An 11,856-nucleotide genomic window follows, 5' to 3' on the forward strand; every position below is an offset into this window, starting at 1 on the left:
TTTGACACCCATGTAACAAAGCAGGGGTCGGGAACCTTTTTGGCGGAGAGAGCCAAGAAGCGAATTATTTTAAAATGTATTTCTGTAAGAGCCATATAATATTTTTTTAACACTGAACACAACAAAACGCGTGCATTTTTAAGTAAGACCAACATTTCTAGAGTATAATAGGTCTCGTATTCTTCGTAATAACATTGTAATTCTGAAGCTAACTATGGAGGGGGTGTGGCCTGCGGGGTGTTGCCAGGATCGGCCTCAAAATCAGTGACAGGTGCGTAAATGGCCCAGCTGGCCTTGTTATCTAATCACCTGTCGCTTATAAGTAGCAGCCAGGAGGAGAGACGGGGCTGGGGCTGGAGCCAGAGTGCGAGCGAGAACGAAAGAGAAAAAGACAATTGCTGTAAAGCAACTGAGAGATTTATTGAAAAATAAAACAATATTGTTACCCTGAAACAGGCTCTCATGTCGGTGCTTGGGGGTCTGAAGAACCCCCAGAAGGGCAAGTCCTACACTAACCAATAATAAATAAATTACTTCTTACCCTTAATGCAACTTCTTGAACAAGTGCGGTGGAAAAAGGATGGATGGATTCAAATGCATGAGCATGTTTTATATTTTGAACGTTATTTTTAACACTGTGAGTACAAGTGGAATTATTCATTACTTATCGTGTTAAAGCAGTCTCAGCTCAGATTTATCCGAGAGCCAGATGCGGTCATCAAAAGAGCCACACCTGGCTCGCGAGCCATAGGTTCCCTACCCCTGTAATAAAGCAAAATTTTTCAAACAAAACTAGGCTTGCATATTGAAGAGGTTGTGTTGCCTAAATTATCAGCTGCTGAACAAACACAAAAAGACGCTACAGAAATTCAAACCTTTTTAATAAAATATCTCTCAACACTTCTATTTCTTTAACTAATTGCCACACATCAGAAGATAAATCCAAGGTCCAACAGCTTGCATCTACAATTCAGCAAAAACCCTTGAAATGTTTATAAGAGGAATGCTTTCAACATACAAAACTATAATAAATAAAAATATAACTGAACTTGCGATCTACTGCACGTCCACATCATCATCTCAACCATGTGGTTAATGTCCATCTAAGGGCTACTGTTGGTGAATTCAGCTTGTCCTGGTGCGCGCCCTAATCTGCGATTTCGCTGTAGTAATACCTGTGCGCCGTGCTGCTTAGCACCCAGCCTCCCGCCCTGAACTCCAGGATCTCCAGCAGCAGCAGGCGGGCCATGGAGGTGAGCCCTTCCTGGAGCAGGAAGCCATCCCGCAGCAAGCAGAAGAGCTCATCCATGCGCTGGCTGTTGGCCTTTTCGAGCTGCTCCCCATTGCGGTGAAGCTGCAGCACCAGACAGTCCACCTGTGGCAGGAAGAAGAAGGTAACTGACTATCTACCTTACCTCTTTACCCCATTTATTGTTCATTTTGGTTTGTTTCAGAAAATAGTTGGTTTTTTTAGGAGATTAAAAAAACCCATTTTTTTTAATAGTGAAGCATATTTTGATTTTTTGGGGGGATGGGGGGCAGTGGTGTATTGAAAAAGACAAGACTTCTGTAGGGTTTTTAGATCAACTGGTTGATGCGAATTGAATGTGTTGTTTTTTTAGGTTGGTCCCCAAAGCTTTGGAGTAAATTGCAAAATACTTATTCTGTTCTGGGTTTCATTTAAAATCAGCTTATGTGTAATCAAAAGAACTTGGGATTGACCAGCAACTTAAATTCCCTCGGAGGAACATCTGGTCCTAACGCAACAATTCACACACACAAAACAGGCTAAAAGTTTGGACACACCTTTTCATTCAATGTGTTTTCTTTATTTTCATGACTATTTACATTGTAGATCAGACCTGGGCAAATTAAGGCCCGCTGAGCTTTTCAATCCGGCCCGCTGGACATTCCCAGATAAGTTTTAGATGTTTAAGATGGAAAGAGTAGCGGTCATTATGATGTGCAGTGATGTTTGCTAATGACCGGAAATAGAATAGAATAGAATACAATGAACTTTATTGTCATTATATTTGCATATAACATATAAATCTTCAACTATAATAAGTATTTCAATGATTGGAATCTGCATTATATGCTAGTTACTATGGTCATCTAATTACTTACTATTGTCATCTAATTACTTACTACGGTCATCTAATTACTTACCATGGTAACTATGAGATATCTCAGATTGAAGGTGGGTTTTTTTTCACTGTTTGTTGCATTTTGTTTGATTGTAAAATATGTTGTTAATATTCAGTGTTTTATCATTCATAGTTGATATTGTAAACCCCACATTCTTTATTTTCATGTACATTCAGGGTGTCTCATTCAGTAAAAAAAAACCTCAAATTCCATTCCGTTTTTTAAGGCGGTCTGTCATTACGGTTTTAGCTTTCAGTCATTATTGTGAGGTTTTGTATAGTCTTCCTAAAAATAGATAGACACACTTTTTTATCTAAATTTGGACCCCCAAGTAAAATAATTACCCAGGCATGTTTTAGATTGTCACTGAAGGCATCAAAATTATGAATGAACACATTTGGAGTTATGTACTTAACAAAAAAAGGTGAAATAATTGAAAACATGTTTTATATTTTAGTTTCTTCAAAATAGCCACCCTTCGCGCCGATTACTGTTTTGCACACTCGGCATTCTCTCCACGAGCTTCAAGAGGTAGTCATAGTTTTGATGCCTTCAGTGACAATCTACAATGTAAATAGTCATGAAAATAAATAAAACACATTGAAATGAGAAGGTGTCTCCAAACTTTTGGCCTGTACTGTAAATATATATATAAAATATATTGGTATATATTTTGGGATAAAATATAAAATTGAGACAAATTATATATTTGAGGACTTATTTGTTTTTTCGAAAGAAAACTACATATGGCCGACAGAAATTAAATTTTTGGGGAAAGATTTTCACACACACATTGGTAGTGTTGAAATATGTCCTCTGCATTTGACCCATCCCCATGTTCAGCCCCAAGTGGTGAGGGGAGCAGTGAGCAGCAGCGTGCGCCACGCCCGGGAATCATTTTTGGTGATTTAACCCCCAATTCCAACCCCTGATGCTGAGTGCCAAGCAGGGAGGCAATGAGTCCCATTTTTTTGTAGGCTTTGGTATGACTCTGCCGGGGTTAGAACTCACAACCTCCTAGTCTCCGAACGGACACTCTAACCACAAGTCCACTGAGCTGAAGAAAATGTATTTTTTTAATTGATTTTTTTGTATAAAGAAAATATGCATTTCAGACAACACCATGCACAGCAGTAACCATCTTGCTTAAACATAGCAAAATATCTGTAGGCCTACAGTCGTTAGAATTCTATAATAAAAAAAAAAAAGTTTGACCCTGTAACACAGGGGTGCCCACACTTTTTCTGCAGGCGAGCTACTTTTCAATTGACCAACTCGAGGGGATCTACCTCATTTATATATATCATTTATATTTATTTATTTATGAAAGAGACATTTTTGTAAACAAGTTAAATGTGTTTAATGATAATACAAGCATGTGTAACACATATAGATGTCTTTCTTTCACAAAGACAAGAATATAAGTTGGTGTATTACCTGATTCTGATGACTTGCATTGATTGGAATCAGACAGTAATGATGATAACGCCCACATTTTCAAATGGAGGAGAAAAAAAGTTGTCCTTTCTGTACAATACCACATGAAAGTGGTTGGTTTTTGGCATCTAATTCATCCAGCTTCCATACACTTTACAAGAAAAACATTGGCGGCAAATTCCGTAGCTTGCTTGATTGACATTCACGGCACCCGAGGGTCTTGTGAGATGACGCTGGCTGCTGCCAGTTCATTATTATGAAAAAATGACAGAGAGGAAGGCGAGAAACACTTTTTATTTCAACAGACTTTCGCGCTGTCCCTCCGTCAAAACTCTAAAGGCCGACTGCACATTTCCTATCTTCACAATAAAAGCCCTGCTTCATGCTGCCTGCGCTAACAAAATAAGAGTCTCAGAAAGCTGGCGTGCACAAGTGATGTGCACGCCAGCTTTCTGAGGGATCGCTTGTGCACGCCAGTTTTCCGAGACTCTGTATTTAGTTAGCGCAGGCAGCATGAAGCAGGGCTTTTATTGTGAAGATAGGAAATGTGCAGTCGGCCTTTAGAGTTTTGACGGAAGGTACGGCGCGAGAGTCTGTTGAAATAAAAAGTGTTTCTCGCCTTCCTCTCGGTCATATTTTCATAATAATGATCTTGCAGCAGCCAGCGTCATCTCACAAGACCCTCCGGTACCGTGAATGTCATTTAAGTGACGTCTTGGTGAAGATTGATGATCACTCATTTTTAGGTCTATTTTTTTTAAAAGCCTGGCTGGAGATCGACTGACACACCCCCCGCGGTCGACTGGTAGCTGGCGATCGACCTAATGGGCACCCCTGCTGTAACAGAATAATACAATTTCTATGACAGTGTAAACTATTTGGAAATTTTAACAAATCAAGAATTGAACAACTTCAGGAGTGATTTGGTTTCATTTATGACCTGACTTTGTCGTGATTATGAAGAACCTCTCTCGCAAGGGTGTCAAACTCATTTTCATGGTGGGCCACATCGCAGACACCAAAGGCCATGGAGAGCCATTTCATGACAATATTGCACAGTTTCTAATTTTTTTGTTATTATTGTTGTTTTCCAACAAACTAATAGAAAACCTAAATAAACATAAAAAAGGTTTATGTCCCATTAGGCTTGGAATATACAAACCCCGTTTCCATATGAGTTGGGAAATGGTGTTAGATGTAAATATAAACGGAATACAATGATTTGCAAATCCTTTTCAACCCATATTCAGTTGAATTTGCTACAAAGACAACATATTTGATGTTCAAACTCATAAACTTTTTTTTGTGTGCAAATAATCATTAACTTTAGAATTTGATGCCAGTAACACGTGACAAAGAAGTTGGGAAAGGTGGCAATAAATACTGATAAAGTTGACGAATGCTCATCAAACACTTATATGAAACAACCCACAGGTGTGCAGGCTAATTGGGAACAGGTGGGTGCCAGGATTGGGTATAAAAGCAGCTTCCATGAAATGCTAAGTAATTCACAAACAAAAATGGGGTGAGGGTCACCACTTTGTAAGCAAATTGTCGAACAGTTTTAGAACAACATTTCTCAACGAGCTATTGCAAGGAATTTAGGGATTTTACCATCTATGGTCCGTAAAATCATCAAAAAGTTCAGAGAATCTGGAGAAATCACTGCACGTAAGCGATGATGTTACGGACTTTTGCTCCCTCAGGCGGTACTGCCAAAAACCGACATCGGTGTGTAAAGGATATCACCACATAAAACCACTGTCAGTAACTACAGTTGGTCGCTACATCTGTAAGTGCAAGTTAAAACTCTACTATGCAAAGCGAAACTAATAGAAAACCTGCATTGAAATCAGAAGTCAACGTGACAACTTCATTTCAGCTAGTGTAGAATTTTCATAAGAAAGAGTTTGAATGACACAAAAAGCCAGAAATACAGCAAGAACTGGATTGAGAAGACACTATTTGGTTTACCTGACACATGAAACGTGACAAATTTCAGGAGCGCACTATATACTTTAGCTGCCGTTCCAACTTTGACCACAGCGTCATTGGCTATGCAGAGTGGAGCTTTCGCTCATTTTCCACGGACGGGATTGCAAAATGTGTGAACCCCTCCTCTTCCTCTCATGCGAGACCCACCCAGGATTGGGGCCCTATTAATCCCTTTCCTATTGTAGCTTGTTGCATCAAACAATATTGAGTTAAGAGCTGCATTTGCATGCCTTCATGCTTCTTTATGTCAAAAATGTTGATACATTAATCAAAAAGTTGATGCACAGTCTTTCCAGGCAATTGCAAGCCACTCATAATAAGGGGGGGGGGGGCCAGATGTTGAGTTTGACACGTGCTCAATCGGGCAACATGGGGAAATATCTTACAACATCAAATACCGTCTTCTTTACCTCCTCTTCATTCATTAAAGCATCTGGTTGGGCCAACCTCATCAGACAGTCGTAGACGGGAAGGACCAGAGCCACCATGGGCATGTTGTTCACCTGAGCATCAAAACATGAGAGCAATATTTTGGTACTTGTATACTGCACTAAAGTTGGTAGTACAGTGCTAAATATTCCTTACTTTGAGGTAGTCATAGATGTTACAGATGAAGGTCACAAAACAGATCCACTCTTGCAGGGACCGAGCTCTGGTCTCCTCACGCTCCTTGAACTCCTGCTGGAGGCGGTTCAGCAGGCTTCTCCGGAACACGTTTCCGTTATTTTGTTTGGCCTCCGCCTGTAACCGGAGAGTCAAGTCAGTACTGGCAGACGTTAATAATTACCACCAACAATTACCATGACAATGCATTTCCATTAATAAAAACCACACCCCAAATCAAGTAATTCATGCAGTATATGGATGCATCAAAACCTAAACATTGTTTAATAAAAATGACACAGAGTAAATGTTATTTTGCTCTAAATTATGCTTCTAAGTTGTGTACTGTACATAAATACAACGTATTTGTATATTACACTGTATATGTACGAAACCCCAAACCAGTGAAGTTGGCACGTTGTGTAAATGTCAAATAAAAACAGAATACAATGATTTGCAAATCCTTTTCAACCTATATTCAATTAAATATATTTAAGATATTTAATGTTCCAAATGAGAAACCTTTATTTTTTGCATGTATTAGCTCATTTGGAGTTTGATGCCTGCAAGATGTTTCAAAAAAGCTGGCACGAGTGGCAAAAAAGATGGAGAAAGTTGAGGAATGCTCGTCAAACACTTATTTGGAACATCCCACAGGTGTGCAGGCTAATTGGGAACAGGTGGGTGCCATGATTGGGTATAAAAGCAGCTTCCATGAAATGCTCACTCATTCACGAACAAGGATGGGGCAAAGGTCACCACTTTGTCGACAAATACATGGGTAAATTGTCCAACAGTTTAAGAACAACATTTCTCAACAAGCTATTGCAAGGAATTTAGGGATTTCTCCATCTACGCTCTGTAATATCATCAAAAGGTTCAGAGAATCTGGAGAAATCACTGCACGTAAGCAACGATATTACGGACCTGCCATACCTCGGGCGGTACGGCATAAAAAAAAACGACAGTGTGTGAAGGATATCACCACATAGGCTCAGGAAGACTTCAGAAAACCACTGTCAGTAACTACAGTTCATCACTACATCTGTAAGTGAAAGTTAAAAACTCTGCTATGCAAAGCGAAAGCCATTGATCAACAACACCCGAAACGCCACCGGCTTTGCTGGGCCCGAGCTCATCCGAAATGGACTGATGCGAAGTGGAAAAGTGTTCTGTGGTCTGACAAGTCCATATTTCAAATTGTTTTCGGAAACTGGATGTGGTGTCCTCCGGAACAAAGAGGAAAAGCCAGCATCTGTGATGGTATGGGGGTGTATTAGTGCCCAAGGCATGGGTAACTTACACATCTGTGAAGGCACCATTAATGCTGAAAGGTATATACAGGTTTTGGAGCAATATGTTGCCATCAAAACAACATTATCATGGACGCCCCTGCTCATTTCAGCAAGACAATGCCAAGGCACGTGTTACAACAGCGTGGCTTCATAGGTAAAGAGTGCAGGTACTAAGACTTGCCTGCCTGTAGTCCAGACCTGTCTCCCATTGAGAATGTGTGGTGCTTTATTAAGCCTAAAATACCACAAAGGAGACCCTGGACTGTTGAACAACTTAAGCTGTACATCAAGCAAGAATGGGAAAGAATTCCACCTGAACAGCTTCAAAAATTGGTGTTTTCAGTTCCCAAACGTTTACTGAGTGTTGTTAAAAGGAAAGGCCGTGTAACACAGTGGTAAAAATGCCCCAGTGACAACTTTTTTGTGACAAGTTAATGATTATTGGCAAAAAAAAAGAAAAAATTCTCAGTTGGAACATTACATATCTTGTCTTTGCAGTCTATTCAATTGAATATAAGTGGAAAATTATTTGCAATTAATTGTATTCAGTTTTTTATTTACCATTTACACAACGTGACAACTTCACTGGTTTTGGGTTTTGTACATACAGTACATATCCCTAAACCACTATTTGAGCAAGTGTGGTAGATGCACATACGTAACAAATGCCAGCTAATGTGGCCGTGCAATAGTCAGTTGTTTAAATCGCACAGGCAGTGAGTCTTTTAGCTCGTTGGCTAGCACAGCTCAAGTGAATTAAAACGGTTGCAATTTGTGGTTGCAGCTTCGCATCGGACGTATGCCGTGCCATAGCGGAAAGTAATATCTTCAAACATGATAGAGACCTGGACAATGGTGTAGCAGATGCGTCCGGCCTCTCGACTGAAAACCTGGTCCTTCAAAGACTGATCCACAATGATGCTGGACACCTTCTCCAGATTCACCGAGCCCGGATCTGGAAGATAAACACGTGCCGAAGTGTGGTTTATGTCCCGTTAGGCTTGGAATACACAAACCCCGTTTCCATTTGTGGTGGAAAATTGTGTTAGATGTAAATATAAACGGAATACAATGATTTGCAAATCCTTTTCAACCCATATTCAGTTGAATATGCTACAAAGACAACATATTTGATGTTCAAACTCATAAACTTTTTTTTTTGTGCAAATAATCATTAACTTTAGAATTTGATGCCAGCAACACGTGACAAAGAAGTTGGGAAAGGTGGCAATAAATATTGATAAAGTTGAGGAATGCTCATCAAACACTTATATGGAAAATCCCACAGGTGTGCAGGCTAATTGGGAACAGGTGGGTGCCATGATTGGATATAAAAACAGCTTCCATGAAATGCTAAGTAATTCACAAACAAGGATGGGGTGAGGGTCACCACTTTGTAAGCAGATTGTCGAACAGTTTTAGAACAACATTTCTCAACGAGCTATTGCAAGGAATTTAGGGATTTTACCATCTATGGTCCGTAAAATCATCAAAAAGTTCAGAAAATCTGGAGAAATCCCTGCACTTAAGTGATGATGTTACGGACTTTTGCTCCCTCAGGCGGTACTGCACCAAAAACCGACATCAGTGTGTAAAGGATATCACCACATCGGATCAGGAACACTTCATAAAACCACTGTCAGTAACTACGGTTGGTCGCTACATCTGTAAGTGCAAGTTAAAACTCTACTATGCAGAGCAAAACCCATTTATCAACAACACCCAGAAACGCCGCCGGCTTTGCTGGGCCCGAGCTCATGTGTTCTATGGTCTGACGAGTCCACATTTCAAATTATATTTGGAAACTGTGGATGCGGTGTCCTCCGGAAAAAAGAGGAAAATAACCATCCTGATTGTTATAGGCGCAAAGTTGAAAAGCCAGCATCTGTGATGGTATGGGGGTGTATTAGTGCCCAAGGCATGGGTAATTTACACATCTGTGAAGGCACCATTAATGCTGAAAGGTACATGCAGGTTTTGGAGCAACATATGTTGTCATCCAAACAACGTTATCATGGACACCCCTGCTTATTTCAGCAAGACAATGCCAAGCCACGTGTTACAACAGCGTGGCTTCGTTGTAAAAGAGTGCCGGTATTTTCCTGGCCCGCCTGCAGTCCAGACATGTCTCCCATCGAAAATGTGGTACTGCATCAAAAACCGACATCAGTGTGTTAAGGATATCACCAATTTGGATCAGGAACACTTCATAAAACCACTGTCAGTAACTACAGTTGGTCGCTACATCTGTAAGTGAAAGTTAAAACTCTACTATGCAAAGCCAAAGCCATTTATCAACAATATCCTGAAACGCCGACGGCTTTGCTGGGCCCGAGTTCACCTAAGATGGACTGATGCAAAGTGGAAAGGTGTTCTGTGGTCTGACGAGTCCACATTTCAAATTATAATTGGAAACAAAGGACGTGGTGTCCTCCAGGACAAAGAGGAAAATAACCATTCGGATTGTCATAGGCGCAAAGTTGAAAAGCCAGCATCTGTGATGGTATGGGGGTATATTAGTGCCCAAGGCATGGGTAACTTACACATCTGTGAAGGCACCATTAATGCTGAAAGGTCCATACAGGTTTTGGAGCAACATATGTTGTCATCCAAGCAACGTTATCATGGACGCCCCTGCTTATTTCAGCAAGACAAATGTTACAACAGCATGGCTTCGTAAAAAAAAGAGTGCGAGTACTTTCCTGGCCCGCCTGCAGTCCAGACCTGTCTTCCATCGAAAATGTGTGGCGCGTTATGAAGCGTAAAATACGACAGCGGAGACCCCGGACTGTTGAACGACTGAAGCTCTACATAAAACAAGAATGGGAAAAAAATTCCACTTTTAAAGCTTCAACAACTATTTTCCTCAGTTCCCAAATGTTTATTGAGTGTTGTTAAAAGAAAAGGTGATGTAACACAGTGGCCCTTTCCCAACTACTTTGGCAGATGTTGCAGCCATGAAATTCTAAGTTAATTATTATTTGCAAAAAAAAAAAAGTTTATGAGTTTGAACATCAAATATCTTGTCTTTGTAGTGCATTCAACTGAATATGGGTTGAAAAGGATTTGCAAATCATTGTATTCCGTTTATATTTACATCTAACACAATTCCCCAACTCATATGGAAACGGGGTTTGTACAACAGTCTCACCTTTCAAGGCTGTTTTGAGCAACATCTGCGTTTGCATGTCAAAGGACTGGATCTTGTAGTCCTCTGAGGGGTTCTCCATAGCCACAGGAATCACCAAAAATACTCTGGAGGTCTGCCACGCTACAATCAACATAATATTAGGTTGTACACTTGTAAACTCCTGTTAAAACAACAGAGCCACAGTGTTTTCAAAGTCAACAATAGCTGTCAATCTTGTGTGGTCATCAACTTGTCTGCTCCACACAGAAGGGATTACATGGGCGAACAGGTCTCACACAAATGTCGCATCCATCCATATTCTACCGCTTATTCCCTTAGGGGTCGCTGATGCCTATCTCAGCTACAATCGAACGGAAGGCGTTGTACACCCTGGACAAGTAGCCACCTCATCACAGGGCCAACACAGATAGACAGACAACATTCACACTCACATTAACAAATTAACACAACCCCAAAAAACTAAGTTGGCAAATTAAAAAGCTTAGTAACTAAAACTGGTGGCACTCACTTGAAATTAAATCCAATGTTGATCCAAATTGGTGACGCTAGCGAGTGTAGCTGCTTTACCTCGGATCAACTTGTAGTTCGGATTTAGGCACGCGGACGGAACGCCTGTCTAAAAAAACAATCGATTATTGGGGGAAAACATGAACGCTACCTAAAAAGAAATAATCCTTAGGTTTGGATGAGTTTCACGCGAATAGTCCTTATTTTGCCACAATAATTTGCATCAACACTCCACTCAGGCAGGTAGTGGACCTTCAAAGACTCGTTATTACAGCAAGATATTTCCCTGCCTATGGCTGGGTGCATTCTCAGTCGCCATCTTGTGGCGGGAGAGAGCATTTCTTATGTTTTCTTTCTTGAAATGATTTCTTATTTAAATCAACTGATTATTTACGTCCAGTCAAGATAAGTCAAATAAAATACGTTCGACAGCATTCTAGACGTAAACCACTATACAATACTTGATGTAAGGACCCACTTCATCCATTCAAAGAGTCATTATTACGACAAGAGAATGCCCTGCCTAAGGATATTTGGAATCTCGGTCACCATCTTGTGGCTGGAGGGAGCATTTGTTTGTGTTTTCTGTCATGATATTGTAACCAAGGGTTTAGATATGTCGCCTTTACTGTATAAAACTACCAAATAACAAACACGGAGGCTCCAGTTTTACACGAGGACCACTTTATTTCGTTTGTTTTCAAAACTCCGCTCCACCAC

General features: G+C 40.4%; 1 protein-coding gene across 1 annotated transcript; it reads right to left on the reverse strand.

The window, feature by feature from the left end:
* Positions 1 to 864: 864 nt before the first annotated feature.
* On the reverse strand, positions 865 to 11,394 carry mif4gdb (MIF4G domain containing b). The gene is made up of 6 exons (XM_061885068.1): positions 11,138 to 11,394; positions 10,630 to 10,749; positions 8,324 to 8,433; positions 6,166 to 6,321; positions 5,991 to 6,083; positions 865 to 1,375 (listed from the first exon to the last, which is right to left on the reverse strand). The coding sequence occupies exons 2-6, from the start codon at positions 10,706 to 10,708 to the stop codon at positions 1,148 to 1,150; spliced, it is 666 nt and encodes a 221-aa protein (XP_061741052.1). The 5' UTR covers positions 10,709 to 10,749; positions 11,138 to 11,394; the 3' UTR covers positions 865 to 1,147.
* Between the last annotated feature and the right edge of the window lie 462 nt (positions 11,395 to 11,856).

Source organism: Nerophis ophidion, linkage group LG23 (genome assembly GCF_033978795.1).
Source record: "Nerophis ophidion isolate RoL-2023_Sa linkage group LG23, RoL_Noph_v1.0, whole genome shotgun sequence".
NCBI lineage: Eukaryota > Metazoa > Chordata > Actinopteri > Syngnathiformes > Syngnathidae > Nerophis > Nerophis ophidion.

Coding starts and splice junctions, on each gene's coding strand:
- mif4gdb (XM_061885068.1), bottom strand. CDS start 10,708: ATGGAGAACCCCTCAGAGGACTACAAGATCCAGTCCTTTGACATGCAA. Junction 8,434..10,629: donor GCTCAAAACAGCCTTGAAAG/GTGAGACTGTTG, acceptor TTTATCTTCCAG/ATCCGGGCTCGGTGAATCTG. Junction 6,084..6,165: donor ACATCTATGACTACCTCAAA/GTAAGGAATATT, acceptor TTTGATGCTCAG/GTGAACAACATGCCCATGGT.